Source organism: Spodoptera frugiperda, chromosome 6 (genome assembly GCF_023101765.2).
Source record: "Spodoptera frugiperda isolate SF20-4 chromosome 6, AGI-APGP_CSIRO_Sfru_2.0, whole genome shotgun sequence".
In the NCBI taxonomy this organism is placed as follows: domain Eukaryota; kingdom Metazoa; phylum Arthropoda; class Insecta; order Lepidoptera; family Noctuidae; genus Spodoptera; species Spodoptera frugiperda.
Genome location: NC_064217.1, coordinates 13,091,266 through 13,106,334, shown reverse-complemented (window position 1 = coordinate 13,106,334; position 15,069 = coordinate 13,091,266). Strand labels below are relative to the sequence as shown.

The 15,069-nt window shown below is 35.0% G+C and overlaps 1 protein-coding gene across 11 annotated transcripts in view; it reads left to right on the top strand.

Annotated features, from left to right (window-relative positions):
- The first annotated feature begins 11,668 nt into the window (after nt 1–11,668).
- The window catches only part of LOC118267395 (uncharacterized protein CG43867), a 254,836-nt gene continuing 251,435 nt past the window's right edge, over nt 11,669–15,069 (top strand). For all 11 annotated transcript variants that reach the window (XM_050694178.1, XM_050694184.1, XM_050694188.1 and 8 more), the window contains exon 1: nt 11,669–12,087. In XM_050694178.1, the coding sequence (XP_050550135.1) occupies nt 11,936–12,087 (152 nt within the window). In that variant the 5' untranslated portion in view covers nt 11,669–11,935. The remainder of the gene's footprint in view (nt 12,088–15,069) is intronic.

Sequence of the window (15,069 nt, the reverse complement as noted above, 5' to 3'; positions counted from 1 at the left end):
TAATTTTAAAGATTAAAAGCTTAAATTTCTGAACGCAGCCATGCACATTGGCAACACTGCGTCTGCAACACTAATTTCATTCGGATTTTATGTCACGTAACGGCGTCACGTTTTCCCACCTTTTTACCAATTTTTAGTTAAAATAAGTGTTTCTAAAACTGTAATATGGGAAAGATAAAGTCGGAGTCAAGATCTAAACTGCTGAAGAAATTGAAGAAACTTGAAAAGGAACTTTTGAGCTCCGATTCGAGCGATGATGGTACGAAAATGGCCGGCCTTTCATCTTTTGCAAGTTTGCAACAAAGTTTATAGCTTCGCTATGCAGCAAAACATTTAACGCTACACCGTTTAAAGAACGTGTGTTTTTACTTTTGTGCCTGGGCGTCTTGCGCTTTGCATGTGTATGTAAAGGACGCGGCGACATTTTGCTATTTCATGCGCGATAGATACTTATGTACAAGGAATCGCACGAGCATTTACAAGGCCGGTTATTTTCTAGCAAGAACTGGCCTGACCTGTGGGACGTCCTGCGGGGGCGTACGTGGTCTACAATGGCTAAGTTATCAAATAATCAACCTCTGGGGTGTTCTGTGGGAGCACACGCGGTTGAGTCTTGCTAAGCTATCAAATAATCAACCTCTGGGGTGTTCTGTGGGAGCACACGCGGTTGAGTCTTGCTAAGCTATCAAATAATCAACCTCTGGGGTGTTCTGTGGGAGCACACGCGGTTGAGTCTTATATAACCTTCAAGGGAAGTTCTGCGGGAACTTACATGGTTATATTGTGATGTGGCGAAAGCCACATGCTGTACCATACGCCACATGCTGTACCATAAGTCACATGCTGTACCATAAGCACAGCTTGCATTGTGTTTTACTTCCAGAAACTGGAAAGACACCATTAACATTATCACATTACATGGAGGAAGACATTGAAAATGTCCCTCCGGATAATGAATGCATAGAATTGAGCAATGCTCAACAAAATGATACATATGTACATTGTACAACAAGATGTAAATGTGGAAAATATAGAATCTTTATGAGAATTACCTGAAGCCTTACCACATGAAGAGATGTTGGATCCTCAGGTAATAGACATATAAGGTGTGAAGTCACAGCTGGTGAGAGTAGGAGGAGAGTTACACAAACAAATAGCACAAAGGTGATTGGGGGAATGGCATACTGATGAAAATTCACCGTTCTCCAACATGAAATTAATGGTGCATCTTTTGTTAAACCCGGAGGTAAGCACTACAATCAATGATTAATAATCCCAGAAGTGTGACCAAATGATACAAACAAAACAGAAACAAACCTCAACAGCCTTGGCATGTCTGGGTTCATGTCTTCAAATGTGCATGAGAGATAATTAAGGACATAGATGGATATCATTAGAATACTGAATGATGCTCCAATCCTACTCTGTGACTATAAATTTAGATAGAAAGAGACGTAAGTCCCTCCTGTTATCAGTTATAAATAAAAATGTGAAAGATTTTCTATTGCAATCTGGAACAGAAATCTATCTATTTGGTGAAGATCTAGGAGAAGAGATCAGAACAGCAAGATCAGTCAAGAGATCTGGTCAAGAACTGAGGTGGCTGAAACAAAAAGGTTCACTACAAAGCGAAGTACATGGGTGACTCAGACAGGTACTCCTAAAATAAATAATAATAAAGCTTTAAACTGGCGGGGTCCTCCTCAGGCAGATGCTAAAAAGAGGGGGGGCCGTCACCCAGAACACCAGCAGCAGTCAGGACCAGGGAGAGCAAGAGGAGTCAACCTCAACGCAAATGAACCAACAGGTGAGTAGACTTAACTACCACTTAAATAATTGAAAACTTGATAACTCAGGATCCAATTATTCTCAGTTGGGTTGCGGGATACTCAACCCCTTTGTGTGATAAACCACACCAGAGTTTAACTCAAGATCCAATTATTCTCGGTTGGGTTGCAGGATATTCAATCCTTTTGCATAGTAAACCATACCAGAGTTGTACTCAAAATGATAGGTTTTCTGAACTAGAATCTTTACAGATCACCGCAGAAATTAACCAGTTAAGTACTTGCTATGAAAGCAATACAAACTTGCAAACCTGTAAAAAGATTCATTGTGTTCACCTATTTTCCTTGTTAAAAAGAGCAATGGAACTTTTCGTTTTGTTCTAAGTTTAAAGAATTTAAATAATTTTGTTGAAACTGAGTATTTCAAATTGGAAAATACCGAACAGTGTGCAAGTTTTTACAAAAAGATGATGTTCTTGTCATCTTATATCTGAAATATACTTGTTATATGATAAGTATCAACAAGGATAGTGAGAAATATTTAAGATTTATTTTTCAAGGAAAACACTATCAGTTAAATACTTATGTTTTATTCTTGGGCCTTTGTACGGCTCCATCAACATTCACAAAAATCATGAACCAATGATGGTTTTCTTAAGAGAAAGAGGTTGTATATCAGTTATCTATTTAGATGACTTTTTGTTTTTTAAGTATATGAAACAACTATATTATTATGTTACATAAACAAAATTGTTATAACAACAGTGTATACAAAACATACAAGCAACTGTGAATTTACTAAAAACATTAGGATTTATAGTTAGCCGAGCAAAGAGAATAGTTAAGTGTGATGTTACAACTGTAACTTTTATTGTTACTATTCAATACTATAGATATGACTCTTAACATTACTGAAAAGGAAAGAAATATATTCTTTTATTGTTTTTTCCAAGCTTATAAAAGAATTACTGTATAAAATTATGATCAAAGTTAGAATTTAGGCTAATTAAAGAGTCTAGGGCTCACATAAATTCACTGGAATGAATAGCTGCCTTTTTTGTTTTAAAAATGTTTGCTTATAAATGAAGAAATAGTGATAATATTACTGCAGTAACCTATATGTATAAATAGATTAGGAGGAATTTAATATAATTTTTTACATAGGATTTCTAAGAATATTTGGCAATGGTGTGAATTTTAAAAGACTATTGTTTGATGCTAATTACATAAACACTAAAGATAGTGTGATAGCTTTTTTGAGTCTAGAAGGAAGATAGGAAGATAGACATTACAAAATGGGAACTGAGCAATATAAACAATCCAAAGGGTATTGATGAATTTGGTAAATCTTTAATTGATTTATTTGCATCACATACTAATGCAAGGTGTTGCACTTATATGTCATGGCAACCAGACCTAGGAGCTGTTGCAGTTGATGCTTTCACCATTCCTTGGACTAAATACAGCTTATTTTATTTATTATTTCTCCTCCATTCTCTATGGTTCTTAAAACCCTAGAAAATAAATTACAGACAAAGCAACAGGTATAATAGTTGTGCCCCATTGGGTCACTCAGTGGTTATTGTTAATGTTAATAGATTATTGTTAAAGGAACCTGTTATATTTTTACCTTCTAAGTCCTTATCTTGCATAATTCCAGATTGTTACACCCCTTTTATAAGAAAGTGGTATTGATGGTAGAAGCATTATCAGGAAAACATAGAGTTAGGAATTTATGATGAAGCAGTTCTTGTCTTGATGAATTCAATATCTAAAGATACTTTGAATCATGCAAATCATGCATGCATGTGCATTAGTATCATAGGCTAAGTATTTAAATCCATAAATATAAACATTACTAAGCTTACCATTACTGAAGTTATTCAGTACCGTACTTTGTGATTCAATGAAAGAGTTACAGTTAGTAACATATGGTAATTTGAATTCCGTAAGATTAGCTCTATCATTAGTTATAGGACCACATTTGGATACCGATCATTAGATCAAAAGATTGTTCAAGGGATTTTTTAAATTAAGACCCCCAAACCCAAATATAATAATACTTGGGATATGTCTTTGTACTTGATTATATTGAAAAGAATTATACTCTAGAGAAAGAATTATCTGCAGATTGTTACCAAGAAAACCTTATTAACGTTGGCCACTGGTTAAAGGGCTCAAACAGTAGCCATGATTAATATTATTAATATAATGATTAAACAAGACTGTATTAATCAATTCATCAATCTATTTGTATAAGATAGATTGATCAAGACTTTAGGACAAAACAGGGTCAACTTTTTATAACTGATCCTTTTCTTTAATGCTAGGAAAGGAGTATGTCCAGCCACTGCGGTGGTCAACAATTTAAAAGTTACAAAGGGTTTACGTGATTTTAAAAGTACTAGCTTATTTGTATCTACAAAGGAGCCATATAAAGCTGTGTGCTTCAGTACAATCAGCCGTTGGGTCAAAAGAGCCATGGAAGAGAGTGGAATTGACACTAGTGTATTTTCAACACACAGTACCCGACATGCAACAACATTAGCAGTTTTTTCAGCAAGTGGGGAAGTATTGATGATATACGACGAACGGCTGCTTGGATTGGAGAGTCTTCAATTTTTTGCAAGTTTTTTCATAACAGACCAATAATTAATAAAAGTTTTCTTAGAACCTTTTCTTCAACAATGTGAATGATATTTGGAATTAGTTTGAATTACGCAGTTAATAGATATATAACTGTTCAGTTATATATTTAATTAAGAAGTGTATATTTTTTAAAAAATAACTCTGTTGATTGTTATTTTTAAACAAATGTTTATTGTTTTTACAACTAGTCTTTGAACATCTACAACTGTTTTCCTAATCATAGAGGACAATGCAACAACAAGTATAATTAAATAGTCAAACGAACTTACCTGTAAGTGAAGTTCGACTGTAATTATTCTTGTTGTTGCATTGTCCGAAGATGATTAGTCCCACCCTACCCAGATCCTTCATGTTATATAAATATAAACATGAACCCTATGTTGTAAAACCAATAAATGGCTATGAACTTAATGAAATTAGTGTTGCAGACGCAGTGTTGCCAATGTGCATGGCTGCGTTCAGAAATTTAAGCTTTTAATCTTTAAAATTATGTGTGACGCCACGGACTAACGCCGAGACTACAACTGTTTTCCTAATCATCTTCGGACAATGCAACAACAAGAATAATTACAGTCGAACTTCACTTACAGGTAAGTTCGTTTGACTATTTAATTATAACAAATATGCAGAACGCTTGTTTCGCAGTCAAACGCTTTGCAAGCTACACGACAAATCCCGTGTAATCTACCATGCTGCCATAAGCTAAGGCGCCGGTTGCTATTGGCATTTCTTGGCAAAGTACACCATGCTACGTCTCAGTCTTGCCGAGACAAGATCGTAGGGTTTAGAGGAGAATGGAGTAAATAAGAATATATTTAATCAATGCTGCAATTGTTAGTCTAAAATTACAAACAATTCGCAGACAATACGTAAAACACGTGTTCGGATATTATACCTAAAACCATCTCCTAAGTCTGAAAAATACTATGCTGAAAACCGCATCAAAATCGGTTCAGGCAAACGCAAGATAATCGCGTATAAACATACCTACATACTTTTTGAAGTCGGTTAATTAGATCTTCCAATACCTCCCGTTTTGATTGTAAGTTCTCCAAAAAAGACAAAATAACAAACAACTTAATTCTATTTCAAAATTTAAAACAGGACAACAGTTCCCAATACCTAGCTTTATATTACATCAATCATTGTTCAGTCTATTGCTAGGCATTACACAACTAAACACAATCTAGACCCAAATTCTCTAGATTTTCTCATTTAAACCTGACCTTCTTGAAATAGATCTGACAATGTAATTAGTTTTGTATTCCAAATGTCAGCTTGTCAGCAAATTCCCAGGTCAGCAAACATTTCGGACTAACTTTCCAGACTTATAACATTGAACAAAGCCTAAAGCAGTTATTGTACTGACAGGACAATTAAAGAATAATTTCGAGTTTGTATCATGTAAAGGATTGCTCGTCAAATGGTGAAAAGTTATTAGAAGTAAAAAGAGATAAAACATTAAATATTTTACGTGACAAAATTGTGAAAATACAATCAACAACGTCAACGTCACGCCTGTTATCCCCGAAGGGGTAGGCACAGAGGCATTCATTACGACACTTAATACCGCTATACAATGTACACTCACTTTTCACCATTTGTGTTATAAGTCCCATGTAATAGGAAGCGAGCCTATTGCCATATACTGGACACAATTCCAGACTATTACTGAGAAATTTTCGAAAAACTGAAAAGTGCCCAGTAATACTTTGCTCGACCCGGCAATCGAACCCGAGACCCCTTGTTCGACAGTCTCACTTGCGACCACTCGACCAACGAGGTTGAAAATACAATCTGTACCTTTAATAAAACATTTCATCTTGTGAATCTTAAGTCAATACGATGTACCAGCTCCGTGGCAGCCCTGCAGTGTAGCTAATAAATTAATCTCAGTATCCCGGTGTAGTGTTAGTTTCGAACCGAAACACTTGCAGCAGTCAGTGCTCCGAGCTTAGGTGTCTTTCTTAGCAGTTCCTAGCTCAGACTTAGGGCAAAAAGTTGTTGTTTCGTTCTGGGATTGAGAACTAGAATTGTTGTGAACTGTTGAACTAGAATTGTTGAATACTCTTTGAAAGGTCTCATTTGGATTCGGTAAATAACATAACGAAGTTTTTTTAATTACTCACGTAACTTTCTCGACTAGTTTCAAGCTACGCTGAGGGCCCATAGTCATAGTTGTCACGTACTAGAGTTACAATACAAAAAAAATACTTTTATCTTAGTAACTTATAGCTTCACTAGATGACTGGCCGATAGATACACTTTAAGTATTTTTAATATATAATATTCGCTATGAGTGCCTTCCCAGTCTTTTTGTAACAAATTATTTTGACTCTGACTTTATCCTTTTCCGCTTAATTTATTATTCCTTACACCCACTAACTAATCAACTCGAAGATAGAGAAAAAACCAAAAGACAATTACCCAATAGAAAACTTTTTACTTCAATCCTCATTAATATCTACAGAAACAAAAAGCGTTTAGAATTAAAACAATCGTTAGCCGAAAATAACAACGAAGATAAAAATTTCCGCGACTGGCCCCAAAAAAGGGTTGACCCCAATTTAAGGGCTGTCCCCAGATAACAGGCTTGATAACATTAATCAAAGGACATAACTGTACAGTATTTGGGTTCCGTCGTCAATTTTCTGGTCATTGACCCCTGTAATTTCAGTTTCCTTGGCAATTTTTCAGGTCACTTGTTTACTGAAAACATCTTGGTGTTTCTTCAGGAGTAGTTGCAGGTTGTGTGTGTTAAAGGTTTTTTTTGTAGACTTCCAATGAATATAAAATTATTTGGTAGAATAACGTAGCACGTCTGTTACAGGCATTTTTAACCGACTTCCCAAAAAGGAGATGGTTCTCAATTCGGCTGGTATATATTTTTTTATTGGTTGCAATTTTGTGTTGATGCAAAGTTTGTTGGGGAATCAGGGATTGGGAAGATTGGGAAGAGGGTAATTGGGCTTATGAACTCACTTACTCCAGGAAACAACACGCAAGCGTTGTTTCACGTCGGTTTTCTCTGAGGCCGTGGTATTACTCCGGTCGAGCCGGCCCATTCGTGCCGAAGCATGGCTCTCACACCAAAGTCAATGAAAAGATGAACTCAAACGGGGTCAAATGTTGATGAATTAACCTTTATGTACAAGTAGGTATAAGTACCTATAAGATGAAGATCGTTCATAAGATGCGAAGGACACTTCATTCAAAAGGACCCCTCAAATAATTTACTTTGAATAAAATTCTTTTGTGTAAATTAATTCAATACACATTTAGTAGTGTTGACTGTATGGGTGACTGTACAGCTGTTGGACTATACAGTGTGTGTAAAATCCGTTCAGTAGTTTCAGTGTGATTGACTGACATAAATCCAAATAAACAAACTTTCACATATTTTATAATATTAGTGTTATTTAACATTATGTACAGTGTACATTGGTGGGCTCAATGCCAGAGGGCATTCTAATGATAATGAGAATACCATGTTATACATCTTATGTATAAATAAAAAGTCTTTGTAGATTTAAATAGTTTTATTCTTCTTTACCAATTCTTACATCCACTCAATGTTGGAGGTATGGGAGAAAAAGGGCGAAACCAAAAGATAATCCGTTTGTTTACAAAATCTATTGAGACTTGACATTTCGTTGTAAACGTCAAAGCCGCTGTCACCTGTCTCAAAAGGCACAGATTATTGATAAAGATGCATTTTTACAGATTATTGATAAAGATGCATTTGTTGCAAAGTCATCATTAATTATCATCTCACATACTTATTATCAACGATTCTATAATAAACAGTAATCACATAAACACCTATGCAACCAACATAGCTTAAGCGCAAAAGAAAAACAAAAAATCCAAAACACGCTGTATAGAATTGCTCTTTCATTCAAATGAGATGGCAGCACCTACGGGCACAGCTTCGCAAAGCCTTAACACTCTTGAATAAAATATGTATATTTTAGTGAATAGAGTTTAAAATTTAAACTACGGTTGAGTGGCTCTCATTTTATTTGAATAGATTTCATGAGAGAACGTAGATTTGTTGGCTTTTAGCGAGATTTTTATCAGTAGTGTTGAAATTTCGATGTCAAAGCGTTTCGTTTCGTGTTGTGTATTTGAGTAAAATTGGTGTTGTATAAACAAAATACGTAAGTAAATATGTGTGTAGTTTACGTATTAATGATAATTGAATTTAAAATTGATTAAAAATGACATGATGAAATGGCTAATTCATTTTGTGGTAAGAAATATGGTCCCCACATTATTTCTGTACCCTTAGTACGAGTTTGCTTTACGCCTAACGAGATCGAAACGAAAACGCGTCTGACTTTCTGATTGATTGGTCCTTTGCGCTGGCCAATCAGAGCGCCGAACGAGATCTTGTTTCGTTTTCGTTCAAAGTAAAAAAACTAATACCAAGGGTACTGATTTTGTTATACAAGATTATTTTTTTTTGGTTTTGAGTTTTTTATTCTCTCCGCGACTACAGCTTAATGCCATTTGGTTTAAAGAGTAACTAGTAAGCTCTTTTAAAATTTGTGTTACAGTTAAATTAGGATTTTTCGCTATAAAAATAAATAACCTTATCGTTTCGATCATCAAGCGTTCCGGACGAAGTTAATTACTTAAACAAGCGTTGCTTGTATTTACAAAATTAATCGATTCGGTTCCGATTTAATCGGGTATCATAATCGGATAAAATGAAGCGAAATTGAATTCGTTGTAATTACAACACGAATTAATTACTGTTAGCCAAAAAATTAGGTAAAACAGTGTTAAAACTAGTTTCTTTTGACGAATTTGGATAAAATGTGATCTAGTGTAATAAATTTTTTTCTTGTATTAAGCGTTCTTTGCCCGACCCGGCAATCGAACCCGAGACCACTTGCCCGGTAGTCGCACTTGCAACCACAAGACCAACGAGATTTTTAATCTTTCGTATGCCGATTTATAAGTCACCAATAGAAAATACATAGGATAGTTTGGAGAGTAATAATGGATTACTCGGATTTTTAACACCCTATAACGCAATCTTGCAAAATCTTTCTTAAAGACCGACATTGGAAGATTTAATGTTCTAGCTAGTATTAGACAAATTACCGTCTGCGAAACACAATTGTCTGCTATTTGTCTTGATATTACATACATACGGGCACTATTTCATTTTATTTTTTCACTTCAATCGCGAGGTTTTTAGTTTTATACCTTGATTTGAGAAATTGGAGCTGGTTTTCGCGACGTAACCTATTGCCGTTAATCGGACATAATTAATTTCGGGGTGTCTCGAGTCTATATAGGTCTATTAAAGTCAGGATTGTTAGTATTTTTAGTTTTTATTAGATGTTTAAGAATAGTTTTTTATGGCAAGTCGTCGGTACATGAGCCGGATCACATGATAGCAAGTAATCGTCGCCGCCCATGGATACCCGAAACACCACCGGCGGTACAACTACGTTGCCGGCCTGCCGGGTTAGGAACTTAAGGGTTGTTGGGGAATTGGAAAGATTGGGAAGCAGGTAATTGGGCCTCCAAGTAATACTCACTCACACCACAATAAAAGATGAAACTTATACACCTATCTTGTAAAAGTAGGAGTGTAAAGTATAGCACCTTTGTTCTGTTAAAATCCCATTTATAATCGATTCCTTTAGGGATTAAAACTTTAACGTTAGACATAAATTATTCCTTTACAACCATACTAAAGGCGCAATCACAACAGTCTTACATATTTATCATTTCAAATTTATTCAAAGTAAACCTTTAAGTTTATTCATTGGGAATCACTTTTCTGAGGTGAGACAAACTAATTGAATATCAAAGAGTTTGGTGCTGTTATTCATCGTCAGTCAACCATCTTGGCTTGCGTGAATTAGACGAATACTTTAGTCTATGCAACGAAATATTGTTTTTAATGCAAAATTGTTTATTTAGTATTCATAGTTCTGTGTTGGGAGGAGATTAAAAGTGCAATTTTTGTGTTTTATGTGTTGATTCGTGTGATGCTGTTGAATTATTGAATGAGTTGAGTTTAGTGACTTGTATCAAGATGTTGTTTTTGTTTACTTGAGCTGAGGTGTAGTGGAAATCATTGATTTGGTTATACGCTACTTATTCATGGATGAATGAGGTAGGATTTACTTATATTGTTAACTGATTTCATTATAAATTCATTTTATGAGTTGTGTAGCAAAAAACTATTTTAAATGTTTGGTTATTTTATGAGGGGGAAAATCATCCAATAACTTCTCAGTGTCAGACTCTTACTGAGTAAAAACCACCCCGTTTTTGTCACTAAGAGCCCTGGTAACCCGCTATATAGTCCGCAGCTCCAAGGAAATGTTGGGTTAGAGTTGTCTTGGTGTCCCATCATCTTATTGGACCGAAAGTATTTCGAAAATTAGACAGGACGGTACGAATAGATTTCTGTAGGTATGTGCTCCTATTTACTAGGTAGATATTTTAGTAATTAGCATAATTACACATAATGTCATGCATAGAAAATTAAAGCAAAATATTAATATTTTACACCGGAGCCACGGTCTTCATAAACGCGATTTTCTAAATCAACATATCAAAGGTTTTCCTCCAAGTCTTATTCAAAGAAACCTTATGTTTTCTTAATTACGTAACGTTAGCTACAAATTGTAATTTACGAGATTACATTAAAGAAGTTAAAAAATAAAAATACACTGTCATTTATTATGTACCGTTTTTACGCGAGGTTGTTAATGGAGTCTGAAATAGTTTTATAGTAATCGTTAAAAACCAGTGATCTGTGATTTTAATGTTTCTTTTTTCGTATTTTTTTTTTAGTCTACGGCTCGGCTACAACGATGTTGTAAACGGTTTGTTTAACAACTTATTGCGTATTCTGTTGCATTTTTGTTACACGTGTTGTGGCAGATAGTTTTATTTGTGTTTTAATTTCTGTTCTTGAAAGATGTTTTCGAATTTCCTCATAGCAACTTCGAATAAAAATAGCACTTCTATCAACTACGTGTATTTGTCTAGCCATGTAATTGGAAACGTAATAAATTAAGTGTTGAAAAACGATTTCGACCTCAACTCGTTTAGTTAACGACGACCTGTCGTCTTTATTTTGATAGCGCTCCAAAATGTCCCCCCATAACCAATCGCTAATTGCATTGGCTTCCCTAATTCCCCCCTGTCCACCTAACGATGACACGTCAACTGATACTTATTATTTATTTTCCAGCGTTCTAAATACGGCGGCGACGGCGCAAAGGCAAATTAAACTGTGAAAAAGATCAGACGGACAACATGGCGGCGGCGTTTGCGCGCCAAATCCCGCGTCACTGGCAGCGCCATCTGCTAGCGGCGGGAGACAACCACTTCCGTAGTTTGAATCATTCGGACCGTTCGAAATAGTCATTTGTGATTTAACTGTGACAGTGCGGACAGTGCGGGGTCGTAATGTGATATAATATTATTTAATTTTAGTGTTGTGTTGTGTTTGTGTGTTTAAAATGTCGGAGGAGAGGTCGCGGCGGTTGTCGCAGATCTTCGACCCTCTGGCCCGGTTTACCGACCACAGCGGGGCTGGCCACTCTGCCAGTACTCCGAACAGTCCCCGACTGTTGCCGAGGAGGTCGCGAGATCCGCCGCCCCCGCCACCTAGGTAAGTCATAAAAAAACTTTATCTTTATACAATTATATTTATACTTATATAATAAACATGCTTCACATAATTAATAAAAATATGGTCATACAATAGTTTGAGGGTAGTTGAAAAAAAAATTAAGTAGGTACTAACAATAGGGTTGTCACGCTAGACTTTTCTGCTCCATACATATTATGTTATTTGATGATATAACTTTATTATTATTTTAGCATTTCATATAACAGTAAAAGCATAGATATAAGATAAACGTTTCTCAATACTTTAGAATAGATTGTTTATCTCTAGAGGCAACCCTTACTATGACGAATCGATGACTAATGTTTATTTTCTGTCACCTGATTACGTTTGTTGAACTATTTCTGGCGCAGACACTCGTGCGCAGATTACACATACAAAAGGCTTTGTGCTTGTTATTTAAACTGTTACAGTTGTATTCGAAAAGCCACTCTATTTGGTTCTGTATAAAGCTGGTTTTTGTATGATTGTTCTGTTTGTAGGTAGTGAATGTTAATATTGGATAGTTGTTTTAATTAGTGACTGCTATTAAGACTATCTATTCATGTACTCTGCTTAGCATAATAATAAGATATTTTATTTAGTTGCATACTCAATCCTAAATTCACAATTATGTACTGATACTGAGGTTCTTGAGACTGAGAGTTGAAGGCTACATTATATAGTATAAATAAAATTAACGAAAGTAACATTTACAAATACTGTAATTATGGTGACAGAGACTGATTATTCCACAATTTCATTAGAAACTAGCTAACACAGCAAAATTCGTTCCGCCTCAAACAGTTTTTTCTCACCTTTTAAACTTTCTCTGAAATTAAAAAATATTATTTAAGACCAAAATTTTCCAAATCGGTCCAGCCGTTCTCGAGTTTTGGCGAGACTAACGAACAGCAATTGATTTTTATAATAATGAGCTAAACGTAATATATTGAATGATGTTTTTATATACGAGTAATATCGTTTTTGGGTCAATGTTAACTAAAATGAATAAACAGAAACATAACGCTTTTAATACTGGAAGAAAGTCATAAAGTTTAATAATATTACATGTTTATAATTATAAATCCTTGGTAGTTAATGTTTGACACACATTGTGTATTCGAGAATGTCCATGGTCATAATTATTTATATTATAACATATAACGTTATGTTTTCATAAACACAGCATAATTGTCATTAGTGTTTAATTTCTAGATAGGGCTAGGCAAAGACTTGTAGTAATTTTCTTTTTGAGGTAGGAATATCAAACTGTTTATTTGTAGAACATAGGTACAAAAAGGTATACATAGTCATTGGTAAAGTATAGTTCGCTATGTCTATCGGTTAGCGGTATAAATATATAGACTTACAACTAAATCATCCAATGGCTACTCTCGCCTTGGGCGAGGTAATAGGGAGTGTCATACTCTTACTGACTAAAAACTATCCGGTTCCTACTGATTTACGAGTTGGAACCCCGGTAGGTAATAAGCTAGGTAGTCCGCAGCTACGGATTGGCATTAGTTAGCTCAAGATTGCTCTTCTACCAGAGATGTGCTATGCTACGTTGTTGTGAATGCGATTGACTTCCACCAATCATATTCATTACCTATATCTGACTATTACAAGAAATAGACGCAATATTTTAATTAAATTTCACAACTAAATAAGTTTATTGAAACCTATTATACGGAACACTAGTGTTACAACATTATCAGAAAATTACCACCAATATTACTATACCATACATTATTTTATTAATTCATTTAGTAATGCTATGAAATTGGAAACAGCCTTATATGGATACCGATGCCTATATTCTACATAGCAAGAAATAATGACCCTATCAATAGAATCGGCCCTTTAATTAGTTATAGGTAGGACAGAGATGTTGCACCTTCTTGGCATGATTTATGATTTGATATTGTAAATCTGATCAGTCTCTTATAGGCAGATCAGTACCCTCAGTATAATTTTAAATTACGTTTAAAGTAATGGAAAAGAGAGCGCGTTGATTAGTTGCTTTATTGCTTTATTCGAGCAACGAACGCACTCTCGTTTCGATTACTTTAAACGTAAAGCAAACTCGTACTGGTTAAGGTTTTATTACTGTGAAGATTCTGTCTGGGACTGCGTGCCCATGTTTAGACAATTTCTCTCGATTAGACGCCGATTAAGCCTCATCCAAGGCGGCAGAAGTCATTGGATGATATTCACTCCTCAAAATACAGGCTTAATACAAGTCAACCTAAGTGTGAAAAATTAACAGTTTTCGTCTACCACATCCAATCAAGTGAAGTGTATCCAAAGGTTTAACATGTCTGCTTTACTAAACGGATTAGCATATTTTAATCAGATAATGATTAAAGTTATTGTAGGTACCCTACCTTCGCGACGTGGGCGTCAGGCATTAGATACTAAATTGCTAAACACGATTGGATGAAATCACATTTGTAATTGTAAGATAAGAATCAGTTGGTTAATTGTTACGGTAGCTTGGTAAATATATGTAATTGTGTTTGTTTGTTTCTATATTTGTTGACATACATACATAATTATGTACTACTTTGTACATACAATAATATGCCCATCCTTTGATTATGGAATATAAAATTGTATTTAACATCTACTCAGTTCGATGATTGGTTACAAGTCCGACTGAAAAGCAAAAGGAATGCCCATAAAAAGTCTTCTTGAAGTTTTTCCATCTTTGTTTTATATTCTTCAAGCATCATATGATCTTATGATTAACTTTTTTTTTAAAACGTTGCGACGCTCTCTCATTTTCTGACCCTGAAATAACAATTTGTGGATCACCACAAAGAGTTGGTCCGTGAAGAGAACTCCTAACACGTGTATCTCATATACCTACATAATTGGAGACCGCTATGTAAGATAAATTGTAGTAGATGTATAAGATATTGAAATAATCTATTTTATTTATTTATTGTACTAAGAAATCTTTGAAAACAGTCTCCACAC